Here is a 27164-nt window from a genome sequence, read left to right as displayed (position 1 = left end):
CACCTTGTATAACTTCTCCAAGAGCTTGAGCGCTGCTGTAATGTAATTGTTAAACAGTACAGGAATTAAGAATGTCTTTCTTCCTCTCAGTAGATAAACGACGGCACCTTTATAGAGGTTTACCAGCTTCATGAAATATTTCGGGCATACCTGAGACCACCAGTTATCTTTAGAAAGAAAGGAAAGACATATTTCAACATGGGATCTTCATCAAGTATTGATGTCTTCTGCCTGCTGGCTAAAAACTGCTCCAGCTAGAAGGTAAGCATTAGTCGAAAATACAGTTTCCCAAAACTAACTTTAAAAAGAATCCATTAAAGCACTTCTGGAGAGAGTGGCAGCTGTACGGGAATCCTGGAGCTTTGTTATAAAGCTCTATTTGATTTTTTTCCTCAAGGATTCATCCGGAACGCTAATCTAAAAGGTCAGCTCCAAGGGCACATGTGGACAAGATGCTCAGGCACATATTTCGGGCAGGAGCATTCACATATCCTCGTCCTTTTAGCCCTCTTCTCAGCCACCACCTAAGTCCTGTAAAAAAGAAAACCCCAAACTTTTAAAAGTCAGGTAATAGTCCTTCAAAGATCGCTATCTCTACCTCACAGTCTATCAGAACACCTGAGACAATACGCCCCGAAGGGCTTTTGAGCTTAAAAAAATTAAGGACTAACATCTTACTGGTGCTTTCATGATTATCTGTAGAATGGTTCCACCTTCTACAAAAGGTGGAAGCAATATGGAAAAGCCAGTATTCCATCCTGAGCCACACAGGTCTCTTTGCTCATGGGGAGACCACACTCGAACATCCTACTCCATATGGAACTCAGAAGTTACTGAGCTGCAGTGAATATACCTAAAAAAAAGGTACCGGGAAAATATAAAATAAAAGGAAAAAGCCAGGTGCCAGACGTTCTGCATTTGATTAATAAAAACATCTCAGGCTCTACTCCCATGAGAGACACTCTCCAATTCACTGAGGAACGGAAGGTTCTTATCTCAGCAAAGTGTCCGTAGCCTGCAAAAATCAGTGTGGACTCAACTGTCCTAAAAAAGAAAAACAAAACAAACATTTGGTAAGTCTCCACTGGGTCATTTCCTTCCTCTCCTTTTCTGGAGACCTGTGTATCACACCACAACTGTTCATTTCACTCCCACCCCCTAAATTAGGTATAAGAGAAAAAACAACAGATGGACACTAATTCTGAGGCACTATTAACCACTAGCAAGTGTAGGAGGAGAAAAAAATAAAGTCTAATAATCTAACTTTGTGAATATGTAAACATCAAGATTAGTTTGGTGTAAATCATTTCAAATAACCTAAATAATGGTTTGATTTGTTCAAACTGCAAATTAGAAATTAACAGCAAACAAAGAAAAGTTTTAAGTGTTAAGGATATTAAATGGCAACAAATTGATGCTTCAATGTCAATCCACCAGGAGCCAACGGTCACACGAATAAAATAAAAAGCACAAAACCTCTGGCATTCAGTGTAGCAAATCACCTAAGACTTTGCTGGGGTTTGTATCCAGCCGCAGAATGGCCATAGCCAGGGGAATAGTCAACGTTATGTAATACTTAGAATCCTGGAGCAGGGGAAACTCCGGTAGTATTAAGTAGATTCTCATTGCTTCAACATCTGGTGGTGAACTTGACAACTGAGGAATCAGGCAACTTTCAAAGCTATTTAAGATCTGCATGAGAGAAAAGAGTATTGAGAAATTCAAACACATCTGAGATCTAGTTACCTGATCTCTAAATTCATAAACTATTTGAGAGACTCTCAACTCTCATTCATTCAGTATGTACTCAAGACCCTCTATGAGCCAGGCACTTGTCTGGGCACTCAGGATACATCAGTGAAAAGAAAAGCCACAGATCTGTGCCCATGCAGACCTTACACTCTGGGGGAGCATTTCCTTAGAAAAACTTAAGCCAGAGAGAAAGTTCAAGGCAGGTCAAATTCCCAAAGTGAATATTTTACAGAGTTATGATTTATACAAGATTTCTGCCTTTTCATCCTTTTTCTTTTTCTCTTGAAAGTCAACTTACTTCAATGCAAAAATGCATTTTTAAGCATGCACTTTGTAAAAGTAAAAAACCATACCTGTTCTAGAATCATGGAGTGCTGAGAGTTCATTAACTTCTCAAACAACACTCTAGTTGAGTTCAGGTCAATCCCAGGGATTTTGGGACTTGTTTTAAAATGCTCATCAATTCTAAACAAACAAAAACAAAAAATATGTATAGCACAGGGAACTCTACTTAATGCACTGTGGTGACCTAAATGGGAAGGAAATCCAAAACGGAGGGGATATATGTATATATAAAGTTGATTCATCTTGCTGTACAGTAGAAACTAACACAACACCGTAAAGCAACTATACTCCAATAAAAATTATTTTAAAAAAATATGTAATAGGGGCTTCCCTGGTGGCGCAGTGGTTGAGAGTCCGCCTGCCGATGCAGGGAACACGGGTTTGTGCCCCGGTCCGGGAAGATCCCACATGCCGCGGAGCAGCTGGGCCCATGAGCCATGGCCGCTGAGCCTGCGCGTCCGGAGCCTGTGCTCCGCAACGGGAGAGGCCACAACAGTGAGAGGCCCGCGTACGGAGAAAAAAAAAAAAAAGTAATAAAAGAAAAACAAAACAAACACTCTGATAGGTAGGAATTACAAAGCTGTCAACAAAATATGTACTCTACATACTGATCAGATGGTCAGATCTAAATTTGACCTGGCAGACCAGATGCACAAAAACATTAACTCTGGGGAAACCTGACAGAATAAATCTCTCTAGAATCGCTTCTTTCAAGATGATCTTAAAATTTTAAAGTCTTGGGTTTCCCTGGTGGCGCAGTGGTTAAGAATCCGCCTGCCAATGCAGGGGACACGGGTTCGAGCCCTGGTCCGGGAAGATGCCACGTGCCGTGGAGCAACTAAGCCCGTGCGCCACAACTACTGAGCCTGCGCTCTGAAGTCTGCGAGCCACAACTACTGAGCCCGTGAGCCACAACTACTGAAGCCTGTGCACCTAGAGCCCATGCTCCACAACAAGAGAAGCCACCACAGTGAGAAGCCCGCGCACCACTGTGAGGAGTAGCCCCTGCTCTCCACAACTAGAGAAAGCCCGTGTGCAGCAACGAAGACCCAACGCAGACAAAAATAAATTAATTAAAAAAAATTTTTTTTCAAGTCTTTTTTCCTTCAAGTCAAAGTACAAGGATCATCATTTCAATTTGAGGCTGTCTTAAAATTTATATGCACAGTGTTCTTTTCCTGATTTACTTTTGTATTTTTGACTCTTTCTGTCATTGTGGTACATTGAACTAGACATAGATGCTATGCCTACGTGCAAAAAAACATCCCTTGTGCAAACTGGCCCACTCATCAACAAATGCCAAGTTTAAAGCAAGTATTTTTTAAAAACTCAGATCTACAATAAATGCAAAGTTAATGCCTCACTCAGTTAACACAAGGGATACAATTACATTCACTCAAGGACTAATTTCACTGCTACTGTTTTTAACCTCCTAGCAACTAATCATTTTTCTAACCTTAAATAAAGTCTTAGTTTTTTAGAGATTTGGAGAATGTCTCTTTTAAATTCCCACTCTTGAACATACCACATCTGCTAACTACAAAAGAACTATCTATTTGCAAAACAGCCTTCTGTTTATGCGTAACAGACACATTCAGATAGTTTTAATACCATCTGACATCATTGTTTTAATCTACAAAAAATAAGTTGAGTTTCTAACATTTGAAAAAAAACATAATTATATGTATTGGAATCTAAGTGGTCAAACAAGAGCTACTTAGGCATTGTTTGTTGGATCTTTTGTTACTGTCGTTCTAAAAATAAATTTGCCCAAAACATAGAAATTAATTCCAATGTCCCATATGTAACCTTCCATATGCTTAGAAGTATCTTCTGCTATGCTGTTAAGAAAAAACAAAATATTTTATCTACATGTATTTATGCTTTGTTAAACTGGATCTTCACCTTCACTGGTTTACTACGATGTAGTTTACATAAAGCAGGAGGAGAACTCCAGAAATAGCACCGAAGTCCATTTAAAAAAAAAAGATTTATGGGCTTCCCTGGTGGCGCAGTGGTTGAGAGTCCGCCTGCAGGGGACACGGGTTCGTGTCCCGGTCCGGGAAGATCCCGCATGCCGCGGGGCGGCTGGGCCCGTGAGCCATGGCCGCTGAGCGTCCAGAGCCTGTGCTCCGCAACGGGAGAGGCCACAACGTTGAGAGGCCCGGATACTGCAAAAAATAATAATAGTAATAAAAAAATAAAGGTTTTACCCACAAATCTACAGAATCCGTGATACTAAGGATGGATAGCCTAAGAAATCCGGCCAAGAGCCATCCCCAACTTTCATAAAAGCTGTCCTTCTAGAATAAGATTTCTCAACCTTGGGACTATCGATTTTTGGGGTCAGATAATTCTTTTCTGGGTGGGTGGAACTGTGAGATACTTGGCAGCATCTCTGGCCTTTGCCCACTAGATGCCAGTAGTATAATCTCCACCACTGTTAACAACCAAAAAATGTCAGTAGAGATTGCTGAACGTCCCCTGGGAAGCAAATGAGCCTGGTTGAGAACCACTATTCTAAAAGACCAACATTAGCACAATACAGAATATTTTTCCCTGGAGGGAAAGCCTAAGTATTGACTCTGAAATGAACTGGATGAGCTCATTTCAGTTGTCCTAATGATACAAGTAAATGACTTTGCAATCTTTAACTGTAACTGAACAGAGTTTTTGAAGCAATCACTTGCAACCCAGTTAGGGACAGAATTTGGGGCAGGGATGGAGTGGGACGTGAGATTCACACACAAACTGAAGTCTAAGTCTTCGTGGGATTTCATTAGCATTGTTACTGGCAGGAAAAGGATAGAAAGATGGTCAGGACTTGGGATCACCAACGATCAAAACCTATGACAAGACCCTTCTGCTGCAGCAAGTTCCTGAGGGGGATATTTGCAGAAGGGATAAGGCCTAGCAAAGAAACATTATTTACAACCTGGGAGTTCAGGCCAAATGTAATTTCCTGGTAGGCTGGGCTGGCCCTGAGCCCAAGGAGTCCCTGAAGCGTCTTTGGAACTTTTTCCCTAAATTCACTCTTTCTGAGAAAAGAAAAAACTATGGGAAAGCAAACCAAAGAAACCAAGGAGATTTTTTTTTTTTTTTTTTTGCGGGATGCGGGCCTCTCACTGCTGTGGCCTCTCCCGTTGCAGAGCACAGGCTCCGGACGCGCAGGCTCAGCGGCCATGGCTCACGGGCCCAGCCGCTCCGTGGCATGTGGGATCTTCCTGGACCGGGGCACGAACCCGTGTCCCCTGCATCGGCAGGCGGACTCTCAACCACTGCGCCACCAGGGAAGCCCCAAGGAGATTATTTAAAGAATTAAGAATTTAAGAATAAATACGACTAACATTTTGGAATACCCTGAAAAATCTTACTTTTGACTACACCAACCCTTTCTGAGATGCCGTGTCTCTCTTTGGTAACCTGCTTCTCTGCCAACCAGGCATGAATCAGCATAGCTCTTCCTGAGGTCCTCTCCCTCATCATCATTGGGCGTTCCAATTTCTGTGCAAATCATTGGCTTATCCACTGAATTGAGGCCAACCACCATCAAAGAGAACAGAAGTCTTTCACGGCCTTTGCTGAGTATTTGCATCACATGTGGGTTTTTTTTTTTTTTTTTTAAAGACTCTAAATCACTTACTTTTTCTCAAGAAAACTTCCATTCCAACAGGCTGCAGAAGATAATATCTGAATGACACCGCTGCTCAGGAAGAAAAAGGGAGGGAAGCCTTTAATAATTACAAATAAATGGTTGTTTGAGCATTAAACAACAGGGTTAGTCCTCTATTCCAGGGTTTCACTAATAGCCGCTTTTTCTTACCCAGGTGAAGCCTTGGAAAATGTACATTGCTTGAGAGAAACATTGTGTTATGTCTCAAAATGGACAAGAGCTTAAGTTTTCCTTAAGTCACGTTAAAGTAAAATAAAAAGACGGTATCAAAGCTACCAAAAGAAAACTCTTGGGCCTAATAATAATGATCTTGAACATTCTTTTCCCACCAATCATCTAAGACACTCCCCACCTCACCTCCAAAAGTGAACACAAAATAAAACCAAAAAAAGAGAAGCTGAGCTGTTATTTACCAAACACAGAAAGTATCTTTGTGAATTAATAACCAAACAAGTACTTCCTTCTACTTTGTTACCCATCTGAGAAAGAAACTAAAAATAAGTGAAATAAGTGTTTATTCCTATTACCTAGATTACATAATGTCTGAGGAAACCGCTAGTTTCTGAGGACCCAGGGTGAAACCGCAGGCAGGAACCCCGGACTCTCTTATTTAATATAAGGAAAAGGGAAGGAATAAAATATACGGTTGAGGAGGGGATCACAGCAACTTCTATTAATCAGAGAATCCAGGTCAGGAAAGATCTTTAGAGACCATTTCTTGCATCCTGTCCTCTTGTAAATAAGAAAACTAAGAATTAGGGCTTCCCTGGTGGCACAGCGGTTGAGAATCTGCCTGCCAGTGCAGGGGACACGGGTTCGAGCCCTGGTCTGGGAGGATCCCACATGCCGCGGAGCAACTGGGCCAGTGAGCCACAGCTACTGAGCCTGGGCGTCCGGAGCCTGTGCTCTGCGACAAGAGAGGCCGTGATAGTGAGAGGCCCGCACACCGATGAAGAGTGGCCCCTGCTCGCCTCAACTAGAGAAAGCCCTCTCACAGAAACGAAGACCCAACACAGCAAAAATAAATAAATTAATTAATTAAAACTCTTACCCCCAACATCTTAAAAAAAAAAAAAAGAAAACTAAGAATTAGTGAAGTGTCAAGGTCCCAGCCAAGGAGGTCTCAGTCCCCCCACCCCTCCCACCGTGAGTCTCGTTCCCCAGCCCCTTCCCTGCCACCTTCCAGCCTGAGCGACCCAGCAGAACCGCCCAAAGTTAGAGGGATTCGGAGGACCGCCATGGAGGTGCTCTAGGGCATTCCCAATAATCCTCCACTCAAAAAGGTGCCACCTGGGGCTTCCCTGGTGGCACAGTGGTTGAGAGTCCGCCTGCCGATGCAGGGGAAAACGGGTTCGTGCCCAGGTCCGGGAAGATCCCACACGCCGCGGAGCGGCTGGGCCCGTGAGCCATGGCCGCTGAGCCTGCACGTCCGGAGCCTGTGCTCTGCAACGGGAGAGGCCACAACAGTGAGAGGCCCATGTACAGCAAAAAAAAAAAAAAGCTGCCACCTGGTGTACCCAAAGTTTAGGGCCCTGGGCATTTGCTCCACTGCGATCTCTATCATAAAGCAAGATGCTTTATACACATTTCTGGGAACCGTCACCACCTAATATTCAGCCTGATTCATTCATTCCCAAGAATTAGACTCTGCAGAAAAATGGAAATGCTGAGGAAAGCCAATAAAATGTGTAAAAATGTAAAAATAAATACATACATAAATTCTCTTTTAAGAATGAAATAATCTTGCTGAAAGGCCTCAGTCCTTTAACTGTACTTTTTTCTCTACTGGACACCGAATTACTATCTCAACTGATCATTCTGAATGTGAAAATGCTAAATTACTCAGATTAGGTAAAATAAGCTTAGATTTGGGATGCGCTTTGCAATATGCATATGAAGAAAGTCTTGGAGTTAAACAATAACACTGAGTTTTCTTAGCAGAAATGCCAGCTCAGGCCTTCATCGGTCAGGACTGAGATCCAAACAAGGGAGGCTGAGGAACACGTTCTGTGAGAAAACGGGGGAACAACCTATGACGTTATCCGGGTCTAAGGGTACCGAATCCTGAATAAACATGTGCCCAAAAAATGCTTCCCTGAAATGTAAAACTCCATTTATATTCACAACCTGAATCTGGAAGTAGGGAAAAAAATCACTAAGCTAGGAAGTTCCCACACACTCTGAAACAACATGAAAACATGCAACCACATACTTGATTGTATTTGCATTGTTGTGTTCTGAGAGTTTCTGTCTCCAAACTGCTATGGTTTCATCATTGATTAAACTGGTGTAATGTGCTTGGTTCATCATCCTGAAGTCGACGGCCGGAGAAGAATTCTGAAGGATTAAATATAACAATAAAAAAGAGAAACCATGTAACAGCATGGATCTTTCCTCATCTCCCTCTCCCCGTATATTCCCCACTTTGGGTTGCACTTACATACAGGAGCTGGGGTGCACTGCCAGATCCTCCCACCCTTCAGAATGGAGGCGCTCACTCCCCCAGCTGCCGAGAGTGTGCACTCCTGAGGGCTCCCAGCTGTGCTGCCCTGGGCTAGAGCTTCGGTCCTTTCCCACCCAGCGGCAGGTGGGGGCATGGTACGAGGACCCAGTCCCCTTGCCTCCGGCAGGATTTAAACCTATAAGATTCCTCTGGGAAACAGACTCTGAGCCTGAGATTTCTGTTCAGGGGCGGGGGTGGCTTTAGAACCACATTTCCTTAGGGATGGAGGAGGCAGGACTGGGCCGAAGGAGACGCTGAACTGCGGCTCAGTGTAACAGAGACCTCAGCCAGTCCCACGGGGAGCTCTGAAGTTGGGATGGCCCTTGAGCACACTCCCCAGAGAAACCAAACCAATGTGACTTCTTCAGGCTTCTTTCCCGCTCTGCTGTGACTCACCGTAACATCAAGGCTTACACATTACTAATCATTTGCCACAGCTGTTGACCGAACTCCAACAAAATGTATTATAAAAAGTCAGAGTCAGTGACAATCTGTATCGCAAACCATCCTTGAAAACTTAATGCCTCTTAATGCCTTGCTCAGAGTATAGAGCTATAAACTTATAAGAAAGGTAACAAAAAGGACATGTCAATCATGGCCTTGAAAATCCCAAATGCTGCCCAGCACTGTACTGCACGTCCTTTCTTCAGTGAGATGAAAAAATAATACTAATATAAGCACTTCTATTTCCTAAAATGGCTCTTTTTCACCTCAGTTTCCCCCCATCCTGTTGTTGATTTAGAACTAAGAAGAAGTTGGGAGTGCTTTATGCCTCCTGTTCTTGTCACTATAAAGGAGGAAAAAAGTAATATGAAAGTATGAACCAGATGATCACTTTTTCTCCTTTGCACCTGCACATAAAAACACAAGTTTCTGAGTAAATTTTCTTGGTTATCTTCTCAGAGTTATGAGTTTAGATATCATTATAAGGGGAAAGGAGAAGGGCATGTAACAAATCAGAGACGCTCGTCAAAGTTTATGATCATCTGTTCTTGATCATTATTTTACGAAAATGACCACAGACATCTATTGAGAGAACAAAAGGCATCTTGGATTACACAGAGAAAACCTATAAGACAGAGCAGACACTTGAGAACACACAAACAAGACTGCCTCTCCACCATGGTCTTGCAACCCACTGTCGTCATGTAAATTTTAATTACTTCCCCCATTCAAAGGGGTAGCTGAACACAGACACTAGCACATACTTACAATAAAATATAAACATAGAACTATTCTGTCAGTCTTCATTGCAAGTCCAATAAACCACAGATGCCTTGGATGCAGTGCAACCTCAGAATCACACAAAGACTCAAGAAAAAGTGTCGATTTTCCATACCTTCGAATTACATACAGCCCCAAAAGAAAAAATTGGTCTAGGTCGGTGTTTCCCAACCGTGGCTGCACTTTGGATCACCAGAGCTTTCAAAAATCCCAACAGTCAAGTCACACTCTAGACCAGTTAAATCAGAATCTCTAGAGACATCAGCATCTTTTTAAGACTCCTAGGTCTTCGTCAATAATTATGTAATATCTTTGTATGGTGACAGATGGTAACTAGACTTCTTGTGGCGACCATTTTGAAATTATAGAAATATCAAATCACTAGGCTGTGTACCAGGAACTAAAATAGTGTCGTAGGTTAATTATACTTCAAAATCAAGCAAACAAACAATACTTTTCTAAGTCATATTCTATTTTTAGTTTCTTTTTTCTTTGTTATCTTACATTTTTAATGCATACAACTCTTGCAGCTGTTTAAAATTTAACCTGGAAAATTTAATTTCTCCAACAATATGCTACTTCCACTTCCTTCTCATCAACGTTTTGTTCTCCAGTCCCAACAGTGTTAATTACAGTAAATTTAAAAGCCAAGTACGAATATCAGATACCATATTTACAAAAGAAATGAAACAAAGTTTTATGTTGAATTTCACAGGAAAATTGAAGTTGGTTAATCAAGCCAGTTTCATAGGGAAATGAATACTTCAAACTCTACTACTTGTGGACACAAAGTTATCCTGCAGAGATTCAGGGCTTTTCATATTTCGCTCTATTAGCATCTTAAAGGAACAAAGAATAGTCTCAGCTTTTCTCAAGGTTTCTCTGTGAAGCACTGAAGCTGGTCCTAAGATAGGTCTAAAGCAACAGTTCCAAATCACCCCAGATGGCTGCACTCAACAGAACTTTCTCCAGGATCCTGACCTGGAAAAGAGCTAACTGTCAGTTTCAGCTGTCCAACCTGCAGCCTCAGACTCCACCACAACCTTTAATACCAAAGTCACAGAATGATACCGACTAGAAGGCAAGAACATCGCGTATTGAAAGTTGGCGAAGTATCAGAGAGAGGCGGAGAGTTTCCAGCAGCGACAAGGCCCCTTGTGTCCACAGACCCTCATTTTCTTTCCAACCTATTCTGATTCCTTTGTCATCACCAAGGGCCCTTCCCTGCTCCTCCAGCGAAAGATAAGGATCCATGCACTACAGACCGCTGGTCCTCCCTAAGTGCTTGTTGGATAAAAGCAAGGTGGACAGGGAAGGAGAGGGGTAGGGAGGGAGAGAGGAGAGGAAGCCTGAGAGCAGGGCAGGGGGTGGAAAGCAGGAAACAAATCTGTGCTGATTTCAGACTGACATTTCTCGTCCAGAGAGGGGGGTGAATTAAAGCCCTGTCACAGATACCTGGCCCACGTTCTCCACAACCTTCAGTCCTGAAAGAATGTCATTCTTCCTGACTTACCCACCACAGTGATGCAGGAGACAACCTGAGGGAAATTTTAGCGTGGTGCTACGAGCAGATGATAAATAACAAAGGAGAGCTGAATACCGTGGCATCTTATACTTCGTGTAGGCTTGATCACATCAACCAACCCAGAGAGCTCTCAAACACCCAGCATTTGTGGCTACTTAACAGGGAAGCAAAGAATGGAAAGTCAAATAATCCCAAAGTAAGTACGAACTCTCTAAGGTCTCCTTAACTCTCTTTTGGGACAAATCCAGATATAAATAAATAATGTTCAATTATAAATTAGAACTCTGTGATTAAAATACCAAGAAAATTATTGGCACCTCAAGGAAGCAAAATGGAGATGACCTCAAGGTTTAGTTGGCTTATTTTAATATAATAAAATGGATAGAAACAAAGAGTAACGTTGCTCTCATGTAATTATTTATTAAAATAAATATTGGTTCACCATTATTCCACCCCCAAAGTAATAGTCAAAAGAAAAGTTTACCTCATATTTGGAGCAAAGTACAAAAGTCTGGTCTCCTCCAGAGAAGATCTGCTTAACAATATGATATTTAAAGCGATCTGTCAAAAAAATTTTCAAGAGCATAGTTTTCAACAATTAACGTTTTTCCTTGATCCCCTTTTCTAATATTCCAAAATGTGCTTCAGAACGGTTTCCTATCCATTTAATTCTGTCCGAGAAGTAAGAAACCTCCTCCCCCGGCTCTCTTCCCAGGACCGTTTCTACTTCAGTTAAAACTAAACATATAAGACTGTATCTTCCACTCTAACCCTCCCTGCCTCCCTCCCACTGCCAGCTTGTCCTGACCTCGTTTCTGTTTTTCGTTCTAAGTCTGTCATGCCACTGCCCTGAAGTTTAAAAGAGTCACTACCATAAACCATAACGTCTGCTAAGAAATCATGCGGCCCCTGAGGGTGGCGGTCTGCAGCCCCTCCGGAGGACCTCCACATCCTACCCCAGCTCTGCCTCCCATCATACTGCGCCCGTGCTGACACACCCCTACCACCACCTTGCTTTTATTTCTAGCGCACCACACTACCTCGTACCTCCACGCCTCTTCCTCTGCCTCCCCCAGTGCACACCGTATTCTCCATGAATGGCGCCTCCTAGAGCATAACTGGAAAGGTGCCCCTGGAATGTGCGATTCCACGGTACTCACCACTGCCCACCCACTCACAATCCTCTACCTGGCTAACTCCAAATCATCCTTTAAGACACAGCTCAGACTTCCTCTAACCGGAATACTCCTTGACGCCTTCCTCTGTGCTCCCACATTACCATGAAGGTTCCTAAAACCACAGCATTTACATGACAAATTGAAATGTACCTACTTTGGCAAACATCCAAGCACAGACTTACGATCACATAAGTTATGCGGTAATTAAACTTCAAAAACTTTGTGGTTTCAAATTAACCTATACAACGTTTGAGTTTTTTACATTGGCGTATTTCTTAAATATATGCATTCCTAACACGCGTACCATGCCTTAGAGAAGAAGAAATTTACAAATGATTCAGAAGAGGACACCAAGCCATTCTTTCACTTTGGGTAACATCACCTAAACAAAATCTTGTTTAGTTTACATTTTAAGTTCCACTACATTTTTAGATGCTCATGTGTTCCTTTCATAAATATTTATTCAGTGAGAGGTTTGTGCCAGGCCCTGTGCTATATGCCGGGTTTATAAAGAGGAAAAGACTCCATCCCTGTACGTAAGTTTCTTATAATCCAGCAGGGAACTTACGACTGTTACTGTTAAAATAAAATTCTGATCAAGCCAGAAGTGTGTCATTTTATAGCCTTCAAAATCAGAATTAATTAATTATTAAATCACACTTCTTTCTAATGACTCTCCAGCTGCATTTAAGCTTCTGGATTTATTATTTCAAGTCACTCTTACTGAGTGACTGCCTTATTTTGATTTCTAATGAAATGGAACTATTTTGAAATGAAACAAAATTCCACTATTTTTTAAGAGAAGGAAAAAATGGCATGAAAAGAAATCATGTCATGTTTTGACCAAAATAGCAATCATAAAGGAAAGGTAACACAGTACAAGCGTTAAGAGCACAGGCTTTAAGACACAGATATAGAGAACGAACTAGTGGTTCGTTCGAACTAGGGTGGGCAATATAGGATTAGGGCAGGGGAGGTACAAACTACTGGGTATAAGATAGGCTACAAGGATGTGTTGTAAAACACCAGGAATATAGCCAGTATTTTGTAATACCTGTAAATGGAGTGTAATCTTTAAAAACTGTATAACATTTTTAAAAATTAAAAAAAACAACACAGGGCTTCCCTGGTGGTGCAGTGGTTGGGAGTCCGCCTGGCGATGCAGGGGACACGGGTTCGTGACCCGGTCTGGGAAGATCCCACATGCTGCAGAACGGCTGGGCCCGTGAGCCATGGCCGCTGAGCCTGCGCGTCCGGAGCCTGTGCTCTGCAGTGGGAGAGGCCGCAACGGTGAGAGGCCCGTGTATCGCAAAAAAAAAAAAAAAAAAAAAAGAACACAGGCTTCAGAATGAGGCAGACCTGGTTTTAAATCCTGTTCCCCGAATCTGTATCATCTTGGGCAAGTTACTTAACCTCCTTAAGACTCAGTTTCCTCATCTCCAACATGGGGATAATGACCACTAGGTTCTTAAGGTTGTTTTCAGGGCTCAGCATGGTTACAGAACTCAGTTAAGCACTCAATTATCAGCAACAATAAAATGTATATGGCACCATCAAAGTCCTTAGGGCCGAAAGGACGTGTTTTGCTTTATTCTCTAGGATCTCAACTACAGAGCCTCACGCATAGTGAGTACTCAAATACTTGCTGATTGACGTTCAAAGAAAATATCTCACATTCATTCCTTCCACAAGACCTCAAGGTAAAAAATAAATACGTGTTCTATAAACAATTGTTTTTAGCATTTAAAAGACCATTAAATTCTAATAAAAAAATCACTCTTACCAGCTCTGGCTGAAAGCTGGCCGCTATGGGCGGCCCAGCAACCTTTCACAGGAGACGGGCACTTGACATTACAAGTGTGTCCAGTTCCTAACTGACCTCTTTCTCCACAACCAAATGCATAGATGAGTCCAGAAGAAGGCACAAAGGCTAGGGTGTGTTGTCTGGGGGGAAAATAATGTAAATTAACGCATCAGCATCCCTTCTGATACGGGTTAATACACACTCTGACTTTTTACTTCCACGTGTGAGCACTGCACATCCTAGGGCTGCCCCTTGTGTTCACATGCGCCTGTTTTTTTGCAGCGCTGGCTCTTCGTAACACCATCTTTCCCTGATAATCTAGGTCATCGGGATGATGGCAAGACTTCTTGGAAAGAGCTGAAGGCCTGCTGCATCTGGGATGAGTGGGAAGAGGCGGGGGGGGGACCAGCAAAATTTCCAAGACATTCTTTGAGGCTCTCTCACTTTCCTTTCTTCACGTCTCCCACACATCGTGCTATTCTTTACCCCAGGAAGCCTACTGGCCCCAGGTGGCTCTGCTTCTCTAAAACCCTTCCTCGCCACACCCTGCTCAGATCGGACTCTCGCCAAACTTTCACCACAGGTGTGCATGCAGTTAAGATTTCTTAAAAGGATGGTGGCTGGGTCTAACCACATTCTCCATCACTACAAAGACACGATCCATTTCTGGGTCTTAATATCTATGAGGAAGCTCTTAGGACCACTCACCTGCCACAGGCAATCTGAGTGACTTCACTGCCCATCAGCTCCAGAACTCTTCTTGGATTAACCTCATCATTCATGGAATCATGTCCAAGTTGCCCACAGGAACCAGCACCAAAGGTAAACACACCTCCACTCTAACAAGGAGCAAATACCACATGACTGCACTGTGTCTCTGAGTTTGCGTACACTCCTTTAGCCTCTGGACACAAAATTCACATCACAACGGTCTGTATAAGAACGCTACGCTCGCTTGATACTTAGCCAAATCACTTCTTTGGAATATTGATTAAATGGAAAAACAATTTTAAAAGAACTTAAGACTACACCTTTATGGAATAAAGACAGTACTGCTCAAGGGAATGGGTACCATCTATAAATTCTGAAAGTTGTTTAAAAGTACAACGATGTGTTAATAAGAAGGAAAACAAAAAAAGAAGAAAAAAACAGGTGAAATGAGATGATTTTGCACAATCATTTATATGTAAAAAATTAAATGCTCCACAGATTCCTTGGAAAGTAAGATCTTTTTAGCAGCTGTACTTGAACAAATGCTAAGGCATTTTATTAAAGTGAATCTATAATAGTATTTGTTCGACATGAAAATACCTTTTCATTCTCTCTAGATGTAACTGTTTTAGAAGCAAAAGAAATAGGTAGATAATTTTAAAACATTAATTACATTGTTCTTTTTTACATATATTTAAATGGCTTGTTTTAAAAGAACACAGAAGATTGCTATATATATTTGAAAGTTATATATACATTGAACTATTTTTTTAACACCAAAAATATATATATTTTTTTATTGGAGTATAGTTGCTTTACAATATTGTGTTTGTTTATACTATACAGCAAAGTCAATCAGCTATACGTATACATATATCACCTCTTTTTTGGATTTCCTTCTCACTTAGGTCACCACAGAGCACTGGGTAGAGTTCCCTGTGCTACACAGTAGGTTCTCATTAGTTATCTATTTTACACATAGTATCAATAGTGCATATTTGTCAATCCCAAGCTCCCAATTCATCCCACCCCCGTCTTCCCCCTTGGTATCCATACGTTTGTTCTTTATGTCTGTGTCTCTATTTCTGCTTTGAAAACACCAAAATATTAACAGTGATTCTTTTTGAGTTAGAATCCTTCTTTATTTAAGAAGGATTAATCCTTCTTAATCCTTCTTTATTTATGAACAGGAACTACTTCCATAATAGAAAAAAATCACTTTAAGAACAAATTTATGCCAAAGAAATGCCAAAAGGGTCAGGCCAGCTTAGCATTTTCTCTCTCACAGTGGCATTCTAGAATCTTTTCTGAAAGGGCGTATTTTTCCCTGATATCAGTCTCAGGAGGTTGAAGGACATACCCTAAACACCACTAGCTTCCCTTAATAATAACTGATTTGAATGTATTATCCTCAGATTTTTATTTTTAAAATTTATTTATTTATTTATTTATTTATTTTTGGCTGTGTTGAATCTTCGTCGTGGTGCACAGGCTTCTCATTGCGGTGGCTTCTCTTGTTGCAGAGCACGGGCTCTAGGCGCGCAGGGCTTCAGTAGTTGTGGCGCACGGTCTTAGTGGCATGTGGGATCTTCCCAGACCAGGGCTTGAACCCGTGTCCCCTGCATTGGCAGGCGGAGTCTTAACTACTGAGCCACCAAGGAAGTCCCTCATATTTTTAGAAATTCTTAAATCTCACTGTGGCTCGACTTGAAGAAAAAGATACTTTTGTGTTGGACTTGCCTGGTGGCACAGTGGTTAAGAATCCGCCAGCCAGGGCAGGGAACACGGGTTCGAGCCCTGGTCCGGGAAGATCCCACAAGCTGCGGAGCAACTCAGCCCACGCGCCACAACTACGGAGCCTGTGCGCCTAGAGCCCGTGCTCCGCAACAAAGAGTAGCCACCGCAATGAGAAGCCCTCACGCCACAACGAAGAGTAGCCCCCGCTCACTGCAACTAAAAGAAAGCCTGCGTGCAGCAACAAAGACCCAACACAGCCAAAAATAAAATAAATAAATAACTTTATTTTTTAAAAAAAAATACTTTTGTGCTACTTTAATAAAGGTCTTCAGGGAAGTATGGCTGAATTAATGTCTGACTCCTGTTACTGGGGAGCATTTCATAGGGATACTGGTCATATGCATTTAGCCTGGGAGCAGGTGTCAACTGGAATGGGGCAAGGGTCCGTTTTCTTGAGCGCCTGGAGGCTGACCACCACTGGAGGGAGGGAAGAGTGAGAATGCAGATGGTTGCTGAGAAGGGAGACAGCACTGGACTATTTTTAGACACCGTTAACTGCTCTCTCTAAAAGGCCCTATCCAACCAACCAAACCGTGATAAATAGGCATTCACGTCATACCCAGCACCAAGCGCCACGGAACAAACTGGAATACTCCAAGCCCCTTACTTTAGTGAGCACTGCTGTGTGCTCTTCTCCGCAGCTGATATAGACGACTTTCTGTGTTCGTAGGAGCTTCACGTGGCAAGGAGACTCTCGATCTAGAATGAGAGAAATAGCAGTGTCCCTACCATTTGCCTCTGAGACGTACACAGCTGTCTCAGCCTGAATTTTGGGTCCCCCTGGACTCCTGACTCTCATGTTCCGCTTCCTGCCTGAACCTCCACTTGCACGTCTAACAGATGCCTCATTTTTACCGTATTTAGAACTTAACTCATGGGTTCCCTACACTCCCCAGTTCTTCCCACCGCTCCGCCCCACTCCCCATACATAGCTTTCCTCATTTCATAAATGCGACTTCACCCTTCCAGCTTCTCCCCTTTCTTTCAAACTACACATCCAACAATGAGCAAAACCAACTGGCCCACCTTCAAAATATATTCAAGTCCATCTTTATTCCCACTACTTCCAAACTGGTCTTCCAGCTTCCCCCGTGGACCCACGCTAGGCAAAGTTAAACTGGATCACTCTTCTCAACACCTCGGTGTCTTCCCTGATTTCACTGACAGAAGCCAAACTCCTTAGCCTGCCCTTCAGGCCTTACATAATGGGGCCCCGCTAGCTCTCTGAGCTCCCGTCTTCCGGTCACCCCAGCCCTGAGCACACCACAGATCCTCCTGCACCAGAGCTTCTGCACACCCTGTTCCCTCTGACTGGAACAGTCTCCACCCAGCGTATCTACACGTCTCCTCTCCGACTTGACTTCCTACAGGGCTCTGCTCAAACATCTCATCCTAGAGGCCCTCCTTGTCCACCCTATATGAAATAGGAACCTTTCCTCTCAAAGTCTGTGACGTACTGTAGACGTACTGGTGTGCGGTTTGCGTCTGCCCACTAGCAGGCAATCTCTGCTGAGCCAAGGGTATTCTCTGTGTTGGTCCCTGCTATACCCTTAGTGCCTGACACGGGGCCAGCACATACAAGCTCCTCAGGAAGCACGTACTAAACAAATGAGGTTAAGAGGGCCACGTGAAGACGTCACCTACCTTTCTCATCACTGAGCCCGAGCTGCCCCGCGTTATTCATCCCCCAGCCGAATACGGCTCCCGAGAGAGACAGGGCAAAGCTGTGGGCCCCTCCTGCAGTCACCTGTGCCAGCGGGATCCCCTCCAGGGACCTCACCCTCTGCGGGCTGGCTTGGGAGGGGAACTCCTTCCCCAGACCCAGCTGCCCATGGCTGTTCTTCCCCCACGTGAAGAACTGGCCATCTGAAATAAGAAGAGGATAACTGGTATTACCAGAAATGATACAAGTGCCACCCATAAAAATAATCTTGTTAGAACACCAGGGTTGCCCGGTAGGCTCATCTGTTAGTGCCCTCCGGCCACAACACACACACACCCAAGAGCAAGGGAGCAGCCACACTTCAGGCTGCAACCAAAACTCCCACCTGTCATGACAACAGAGATACACTGAGCCTTATCGCCCTTCCAAGGCTATTAACACTTATGCAAAGAAAAAAGTAAATGTGTGAGTCAATTCAGTTTTGAATAGGCGATTACCAGGCTTTGATCCACTAAGCAAGGTAAACAAGTTCTGACCACACCAGGACCATGAGAGACCCAGGACTTCACGGGGGCCAGTTAGGACCCGGACGGCAGCACAGAGAATCGAGCAGGACCTGTTAGTGCCGACTTCCCCTCAAATGTATCCTAACAAAATACAGCATTATTTGCTGGCTTAGGTTTTTCTAACTCCATCTGCTTCGTTTATTTGGGAGCTTCATGATGGACTGTAACGCCATAGTGAGCTCTAGCTAAGAAAAACCAATCTTCTGCTCAAGAACACGACTGACGTACTGTTTCCTCTTCACCCTCCCCCGAGAGACAGTTGGAGCAGCAATGATGACCACCTCCTTCATCATCTAAACCCCGAGAAAAGTATGAGCGACACAAAGGCTGTCTGAGAATTGCTGCTGTCCAACAGGAATGCACAGACCCTGACTAGCTAGTTAAAGGTATTCAGTTAGATAACATCACACAAAAATGCAAAGAGAACTGGTTCTCAAATTAACAGAACATTAGCAGAGATGTACGTTACCAGCTGCAAGAGCCAAGCAGTGCCAGTTGCCACAGGAAACTTGCAATATCGTCTGCTGGTTCAGCTTCTGTATTAACCTAAAACAGAAAAGACTCTCCTCTTAAGAAGGGCATTCACGAACAACGACCGGAAATATTCCCAACTAAACAAAACAGTTGTAATAAGTAACATCTTTCACAAAAGACTTCTTAAAATCAAACATATAACTTACATGATATAATTCTATTAAGTCTTTCACTAACCTCCTGTCTCTTAGGTAGCTACTGTTTAAAAAAAAAAAAAAAAAATCTGCACCTAAACCCATTACCATAGCCCTCTGTTAATTCCCACCTTGTCCTCTCCAATTCAGGGACGAAAGGAGTAAACTACAGAAGAAAGATCCGTAAGAACACGGCTAGTATCTAAATGGCTTTCAAATGAGGGCAATGCCATGATTCAGCGATCCCACTTCTGGGTATATATCCAAAAGAACTGAAAGCCGGGATACCAAAGAGATATTTGTATACCCACATTGATAGCAGCATTATTCAAAATGGCCAAAAGGTGGCAGCAACCCAAGTGTCCATCAACAGATGACCAGAAAAACAAATGAGGTATATACATTTGGAATATGTATACAACAGAATATTCATCAGCCTTTAAGAACAAAAACTCTGACACATGCTACAACATGGATGAAACTTGGACATTATGCTAACTGAAATAAGCCAGTAACAAAAAGACAAATACGCCATAATTCCACTTACGTGAGCTATCTAGACTAGTCAAATTCATACAAATCAAAGTCTAACAGTGCCTGCCAGTGGCTGGGAGAGGAGAAATGGGGAGTTGTCATTTAATGAGTACAGAGTTAAATTTCTGCAAGAGAAAAAAGTTCTGGAGATTGGTCACACAGCAATGTGAATATACTTAACACTACTGAACTGTACACTCTAAAATGGCTAAGATGGTAAATTTTATGTTATGTATATTTTACCATAATTTTAAAAAATTAAGAAGGGCAATGCCTCCAAAACTCTGATTCCCTAGGATGATAAAGAGGAAGATCACATGATAACTTTTTTTTAGGGTATGCGGGCCTCTCACTGCTGTGGCCTCTCCCGTTGCGGAGCACAGGCTCCGGACGCACAGGCTCAGCGGCCATGGCTCACGGGCCCAGCCGCTCCGCGGCATGGGATCTTCCCGGACCGGGGCACGAACCCGTGTCCCCTGCATCGGCAGGCGGACTCTCAACCACTGCGCCACCAGGGGAGCCCCGTATGATAACTTTTAAATCCCACTGCTCTGCTTGCTCGTGTCAAAGACAGAGATAAGAACAGTACCCATTCACAGGGTTGTGGTGAGAATTAAAAGAAAAAATTCATGCTTGGCACTGCCCAACAGAGGTGGACAGCCTGAGAATATCTGCTGCTTCCTATTTTAGTAATTCACAAGTTGCCATCTTCCTCTTCATTAAGTGTATGCCGTGGGAACAAAGGAGTCAGATGGGCACACTTTCGGGAAGGGGCATTTTAGAAGACAGACATCCAATAGGCGAGGAGGGGGTGATTTAGAGTGATAGGTAGATGTTGCTTTTGTTAATGGTTTATTTTCTCGGATCTAAAAAAATTTATAAAATAGAGTTCACATATGCATTTAGTACCAAACAGAACCCAACTATTTTTTATTGTAGATTGACATGCAGTTGTAAGAAATAATACAGAGATCCCTTGTACACTTTGTCCAGTTTCCCCCAGTGATGACATTTTGCAAAACTGCAGTATAGTATCAGAACAAAGATACTGACATTAATATAACCTACCAATCTCATTTATGTTTGGGTTGGCCAAAAAGTTCATTCAGGTTTTCCCATAGGATGTTACAGGAAAACCCAAATGAACTTTTTGGCCAGGCCAATATTTCCCGTTTTATTTGTACTCATTTCTGAGTTTGTAGTATTTGTGTCACCTGTGTAGGCTCAGGTATCCAGCACCATACTCAACGGTTCCAACACCACAAGGATTCCTTTTGTTGTACTTTTAGAACCACTCCTCCCCTCCCCCATTCGTAACCCCTGGCAACCACCAATCTACCCTCCATTTCCACAATTTTGTCATTTTGAGAATGTTCTATAAATGGAACCATACAGTAGGTAGCCTTTTGGGATTGGCTTCTTTTTCACTCAGAATAATTCCCTGGACATTTGTCCAAATTGCTGCATGTATCCATAGCTTGTAGAAGCCCACTATTTTTTTAAATTGGAAAATGTAATATTGCCTTGGGTCCCAGTGTCTCAGAACCTTATGCGGCAACAGCCCTTTTTCCTGGCCAGCTTCCACTCAAATTCCCCACACTCCTCCCTTTATGGGTCACCATTACCCTCAATACCACCTCCACAATCACAGTTACAGAGAGGAAGCAGGTCAAAAGGACAAGACAAACAAGAAGAAGTTATACCCTTGAGGCGGAGAAAGCGGGATACACATGCACAAGCTATACTGTGTGTTACCTACTCGTCTTACTGCATCCTCCCAATAACTTTGTAAAGGGACACAATACTACGTAACTCCATTCTTAAGTTAGGAAATCGAGGCCTAGGTAAGTTCAACAATTTGCCCAAGGTCATTCACCTAATAAGTAATAGAGCCAGTACTGGAATCTGAGTCCATGTGACCTCGAATCTATGTTACTTTCCACAATACTAAGGTATGAATTAATGAATTTAATTAAGTTATAATATGAAATTATACACAAACTAAACCCTCAGAAGTCATCCATAATTTAGACATGACTAATAAAAATAATAACAAACTGCTACTCTAACACAGATTACTCCATTTTTAGAAATGAAATGCCACTAAACAGCTTTTCTTGAGTCTTTGGACCTCAACGAATGAAATACTTTTGTCATTAATGTTATAAATCTTTTCCTTAATATTACAATTTCGTAAAATATAACATCCCCCTTTTTTAAATTTCTACTCTCCCTCTTCCCCCCAAATTAATTTTTGGAAGTAATGAACCCAAGACATTACCTGTTCTAAATCAGGAAATGGAATCAAATCATTCTTACCTCCCTGTTCCTCTTTCCCCTAAAATAGCTTTTGATTAAAGAGACAAAAATCTAAGGGGAAAAAAGGAAGAGGAAGAAGAAGGTACTGTCCTTTAAAAGGGACAATAACTGGGCAGGGGAGGAGATGCATTTAATAAACACACTTGTACTGAGCAATGCGTGTGCTGGAGCACCCTTAGCAATGAGATGCTAAAATAAATGATCCAGGTCTCCTGGCATCAAGGGCTCCCAGCTCTGTACGAAAAATAGTTATCAAATGAAAAATTGCAAAGAATGTGACAAGTACTGCAATACAAGGAATGTTGTACACTTGCAGTATAAAGGAGCAGGAATTAAATGAAGGAAATAAACCAGTGGTCTCTCTGATCATTAAGAACCCTCAACAAACAGAGATGCCCCCTCTCCAAAACATCCACCTGAAAGTAACTTCAATATTTTACACATTTACTTAGCGGTGAAGCATCTGTTACGTATTTAGCCAAATCATCTAAGATTCAGAATTAAGTAAATACTTAAGGGACTAAAAACCATTGTATTAGTACTTTTGTGTTAAACAACTTATGTATATTTGGTATTTTAGCTGTTGGTAATGCTTAAGGTAATTTGGCCTGTTATTAGAGTATCAGGTCAGCCTTGTGATTCTATTTTAAAGTGACTCATTGAATAATTGTTTTAGGTTTGCAATTTTAAGTTAAAGGTTTGTAAGTCCAGCAATATGAAAAGGTGTTTTTTTATTCGAACATTATTGAGTTCCAAACACTCTGCCAGCAACTAGGCTACTGGAATAAATAAAGTACAGTTCCTGAACAACTCACCTTTTTTAACTGGAGACAGACACTTCTATAAAGAATGACAATTTTTGTGACAAGTGTTATAACAGTATAAGGCATGACAGTGACACAAAGGAAACAGCAATCAAAAGAAGACAGCAGAACCCAAACCAAGGAATCTAACAAAGAAACTAGCAGGAAATCATAGTTACAGCAACTGAGTCTTACCTGGGTACTGCCACAGAGTCCTCGGTAGTCATGAGTCCTAGTTGACCATCGCTCCCTGCGCCCCAAGAAAACAGCTGGCCCCGGTCACTGAGGGCCAGACTGTGGGACTCACCACACGCCACGTGGACAATATGCTGATCTGCCAGAGCTCCAATTTGCTCTGAGGGAAAAAAAAAAAAAAACCAAAGGAGGAAAATGTAAAGCCCAGAAACAGGAATTACACAGAGTTAGCTTCCTAGGCAGTTATGTTTTTCAGAGAGAACCACTACATCTGTATATTTATAAAGATTTTATACGTTTCTAAAAGGTATCCATTGAAACCCAGATATACTGGCTAGCACACATGCCTGGAGCAACACACACACCAGATGTTACCCCCTGTGCCTGCTGCTTCTCCCCAGAAGATGCCTGAAGGCTTACTATTCGGACATGTGGAACCAGCGAGGCCCCAATGTGAGTGGGAGTGAGGCATGTTCCTAAAAGCAGTGGGATTGAGTGAAATTTTGCCTGGGAACAACGAGACCTCCCCCATCCAGAAAAACACCTTTCTCCCCTTAGCTCCAGAACACAATCTCTCTCTATATACCTATCCAGCCAGAAGATAGGATTTCTCTGAGAAAACTGGCCCAAAAGAAAAGACCCATAGCTACTGACGTTTGTGGGTCCCCCAATGAAATGTCCAGCTTCCTGCTAGTTAACGAGACTTGCCCACACACAGCTCCACTCACGTTTCAGTACCTCACTCTTAATATGAAAGACTGGCCAAGGGTCAACATATACATGAGGAAATTTTAACATAAAAGTTAAAGAGCAAAGGTAACAGAAGAAAATGAACTCTGAAGAAAAATAGGTCATGCAGGGAACAGAAAAAAAAATTAAGTCATTAGAAAAATAAAAGAAGACAAGAAACATTCCAACATTCAAAAAATAAAGTTATCTTGGAAAATGGAAACATATGGCAGCATAAATTTAAAGGAAAAACCTTCAAAAGCAGGATGGGAAGTAAGAACTGAAATTTTCTAAGAAACAGAAAAGGCAAGAAAAGAAAGAAATGAGGGGATTATTCCAAGAGGCCCAACAACGGAAAAATAAGAACTTTAAAAAGAGAATGGAGGGCTTCCCTGGTGGTGCAGTGGTTAAGAATCCACCTGCCAACGCAGGTGACATGGGTTCGAGCGCTGGTCCGGGAAGATCCCACATGCTACAGAGCAACTAAGCCCGTGCGCCACAACTACTGAGCCTGCACTCTAGAGCCCGCGAGCCACAACTACTGAGCCCGTGCACCTAGAGCCCGTGCTCTGCAACGAGAAGCCACTGCAATGAGAAGCCCGTGCACCGCAAGAGTAGCCCCCGCTCGCCGCAACTAGAGAAAGCCTGTGCGCAGCAATGAAGACCCAACGCAGCCGAAAATAAATAAATTAAATAAATTTAAAAAAAGAGAGAGAGTGGAAAAAACACAAAGTAGAAAATTTCAGAGAAGAAAGACATGAAGATTGCTCATAACTGAAGGACATGAGTTTCACAGTGAAAGGACCTATTAAAACTTCAGAATAAAGACTGATAAAAACCTACTTTACAGCACTTCAGCTTGAAATTTCAGAACACTGAAAAAAGATTCTAAAAGTTTCTAGAAAGGAAAACAGTTTATATACAATAGAACAGGGATCAAAATGGCATCGTATTTCTCAGAAGCAATACTGAAAACTAGAAAGACAATAAAGCAATGCCTTCAATTCTGAAGGAAAATGACTTCCAACCGAGAATTCCATATCTAGTCAACCATGAATCAAATGAGAGGAAAGGGGAAAAGAATAATTTTCAGGGATGTAAGGCTCTCAAAATATTTTATCTCCCATGCTGCCTTTCTCAGTACCTAACATCATGGCTCCAAAACAAAGGAAGGTTCAGGTTCCAGGAAACAGGAATGTTACATATTAAAAGGTGAAGAATATTCCCAAGACAGCTACGTAGCAGCCTATGAAGCAAAGTTGGAGGGATGTCTCCGAAGTGAAAAATGGCATACAATCTGAAGAGTTTATACTATTATGAGTTTTAAACCTCTGTCAGAGAATAGAGATTACTACACAAATGAAAAAAATGAAATAACTCCAGGAAACACAATGTTTTACAGGAAATAAGAGCGATCATGGTACATAAAGTCATAATAACCAAATAAATATAATTTACATAGTTAAAAACTTAATTGACTTAAAAAATCAACTATTTAGGAAAAGATAAGCGTCTAGGGCTGAGAAAGAGGAAAGGGTGGTTGGAGAATATGAAAGCATGTTAATCTTCCCCAGTGGGAAGCCTCTAGGTTATGTCCAACATTGAAAAAAAATCAAGAAATAGCATTATAAGCATGTCATTTAGAAATATAAAGGTAAATACAAAAACAAAAAGAGCTTCAAGGATTGAAAGTGATGGCCTCTACAAGTGAGACAAGGATGGGGACAGGAGAGGTAGGGAGTTGCTATCGGACCTGAACAGAGTTGGTATAAATGTTACTTTAAAAAAAAAAATTTTTAAGCAGCGGAAAACATGTTCACGTCAGAGAAATCTCCTGAACGACCTGTAACTCCCACCGTTCCTTTGCGTGTCTCCTTTACCCTCTACTCACCATTAGGCCCTAACTCCCAGCTTAGCCTTGCCCCACACACTAAGAACAGTCCTGTCTTTACTTTGGAAAAACTGAGAAACTCTTACCAAAATAGCTCAGGTGAATCAGATTCTTACCCCCCTAACCAAATCTCAAGTGTACCATAGTTCTAGGACTTGGGCAGCTTTTATGTTCTCCTGGGCCTGAGCGCCTGGCCTGATACCTCGGCTAGGACTGACACCTGACCCCCAATTCCCGACCTATGTCCACCATTAGCCTTTCCTGCCTGGAAGTGAGTGCACCACCTCACATGACACTAATAAGTTTCTCGCCGGTCTGACAGGACACTCTCTGGTCTGCCACCGATTTCCTTACCTCGGTATCTGTCAATAGCATCCCTCTTGATCTTTTTTTTTACCATGGCTGAGCAGTGTCAAAAGGCCACGTCTAGGGCTTCCCCGGTGGCACAGTGGTTGAGAGTCCGCCTGCCGATGCAGGGGACACGGGTTCGTGCCCCGGTCCGGGAAGATCCCACATGCCGTGGAGTGGCTGGGCCCGTGAGCCATGGCCACTGAGCCTGCGCATCCGGAGCCTGTGCTCCGCAACGGGAGAGGCCACAACAATGAGAGGCCCGCGTACCGCAAAAAAAAAAAAAAAAAAAAAGGCCACGTCTAGATTCCAATTACCATTTACTCCCAGTCTGGTCAAGCCCGAGGCAAACCAATCCCTGTCCCATCACATATCAGCCACCAAAACAGACATGGAACTCCCACTATGATCACAACACAACTTGCAGCCCCAAAGGGAGAGGTACTGTTCAGTAATGCAAAGATTTGTGGAGAATTAAACCAACAGTTGCATCAAGTCCAATTTATTTTATGTCTCCTAGCCAGAAAACCGAGCTCATCTGATTCCTACTAGTGGTCTGCTCCAGTGAAACTTTAATCCCTCTTCTAGAATCTACTCCCTAGGGTCGACTGGGAAGGCAGCATTCACACCTCTCACTGCATACACCCCTGCCGCAGTTGGGAACCTTCAGGCTGCAGTGCACATCTGCACATGTACTCTCTTCTGATTCATTCTGTCAAGACCGTACACGATATTTTGCAGATCATGGTAGAACCTCAACCCACGCGTTAAAATAATTAAACACGCTAAGGAAATATTTGGCACTTTTTGACGACAAAAGTATATTTTATCTCTGATCCTCTCAGAGAAACACTTTAAGGTCTGTAGAAGTCTTTAAGGTTATCGACTCTGAACAAGCCTAGGTAACGGCAGAAATGCTGCTTACAGCGAGTCAGC

The 27164-nt window shown here is 42.5% G+C and overlaps 1 protein-coding gene across 7 annotated transcripts in view; it reads right to left on the bottom strand.

Moving 5' to 3' along the window:
* Window positions 1–27164, bottom strand: part of HERC3 (HECT and RLD domain containing E3 ubiquitin protein ligase 3) — a 192953-nt gene that overhangs the window by 70549 nt on the left and 95240 nt on the right. For 5 of the 7 annotated variants that reach the window (XM_069540670.1, XM_069540672.1, XM_069540671.1 and 2 more), the window contains 12 exons: window positions 23261–23420; window positions 19211–19287; window positions 18157–18378; window positions 17120–17211; window positions 14713–14843; window positions 13984–14144; window positions 11507–11583; window positions 7983–8107; window positions 5741–5800; window positions 2106–2217; window positions 1503–1692; window positions 4–167 (listed from right to left, as the gene is read on the bottom strand). In XM_069540670.1, the coding sequence (XP_069396771.1) occupies window positions 4–167; window positions 1503–1692; window positions 2106–2217; window positions 5741–5800; window positions 7983–8107; window positions 11507–11583; window positions 13984–14144; window positions 14713–14843; window positions 17120–17211; window positions 18157–18378; window positions 19211–19287; window positions 23261–23420 (1571 nt within the window). Of the gene's footprint in view, window positions 1–3; window positions 168–305; window positions 532–671; window positions 1693–2105; window positions 2218–5740; window positions 5801–7982; window positions 8108–11506; window positions 11584–13983; window positions 14145–14712; window positions 14844–17119; window positions 17212–18156; window positions 18379–19210; window positions 19288–23260; window positions 23421–27164 lie in introns of those variants that run through there. The other 2 variants (XM_060011977.2, XR_009519485.2) reach the window with 2 other exon arrangements.

The sequence above is a fragment of the Delphinus delphis genome, chromosome 5 (genome assembly GCF_949987515.2).
Source record: "Delphinus delphis chromosome 5, mDelDel1.2, whole genome shotgun sequence".
Taxonomy (NCBI): Eukaryota; Metazoa; Chordata; class Mammalia; order Artiodactyla; family Delphinidae; genus Delphinus; species Delphinus delphis.
This window is presented reverse-complemented; position numbering and strand designations above follow the sequence as displayed.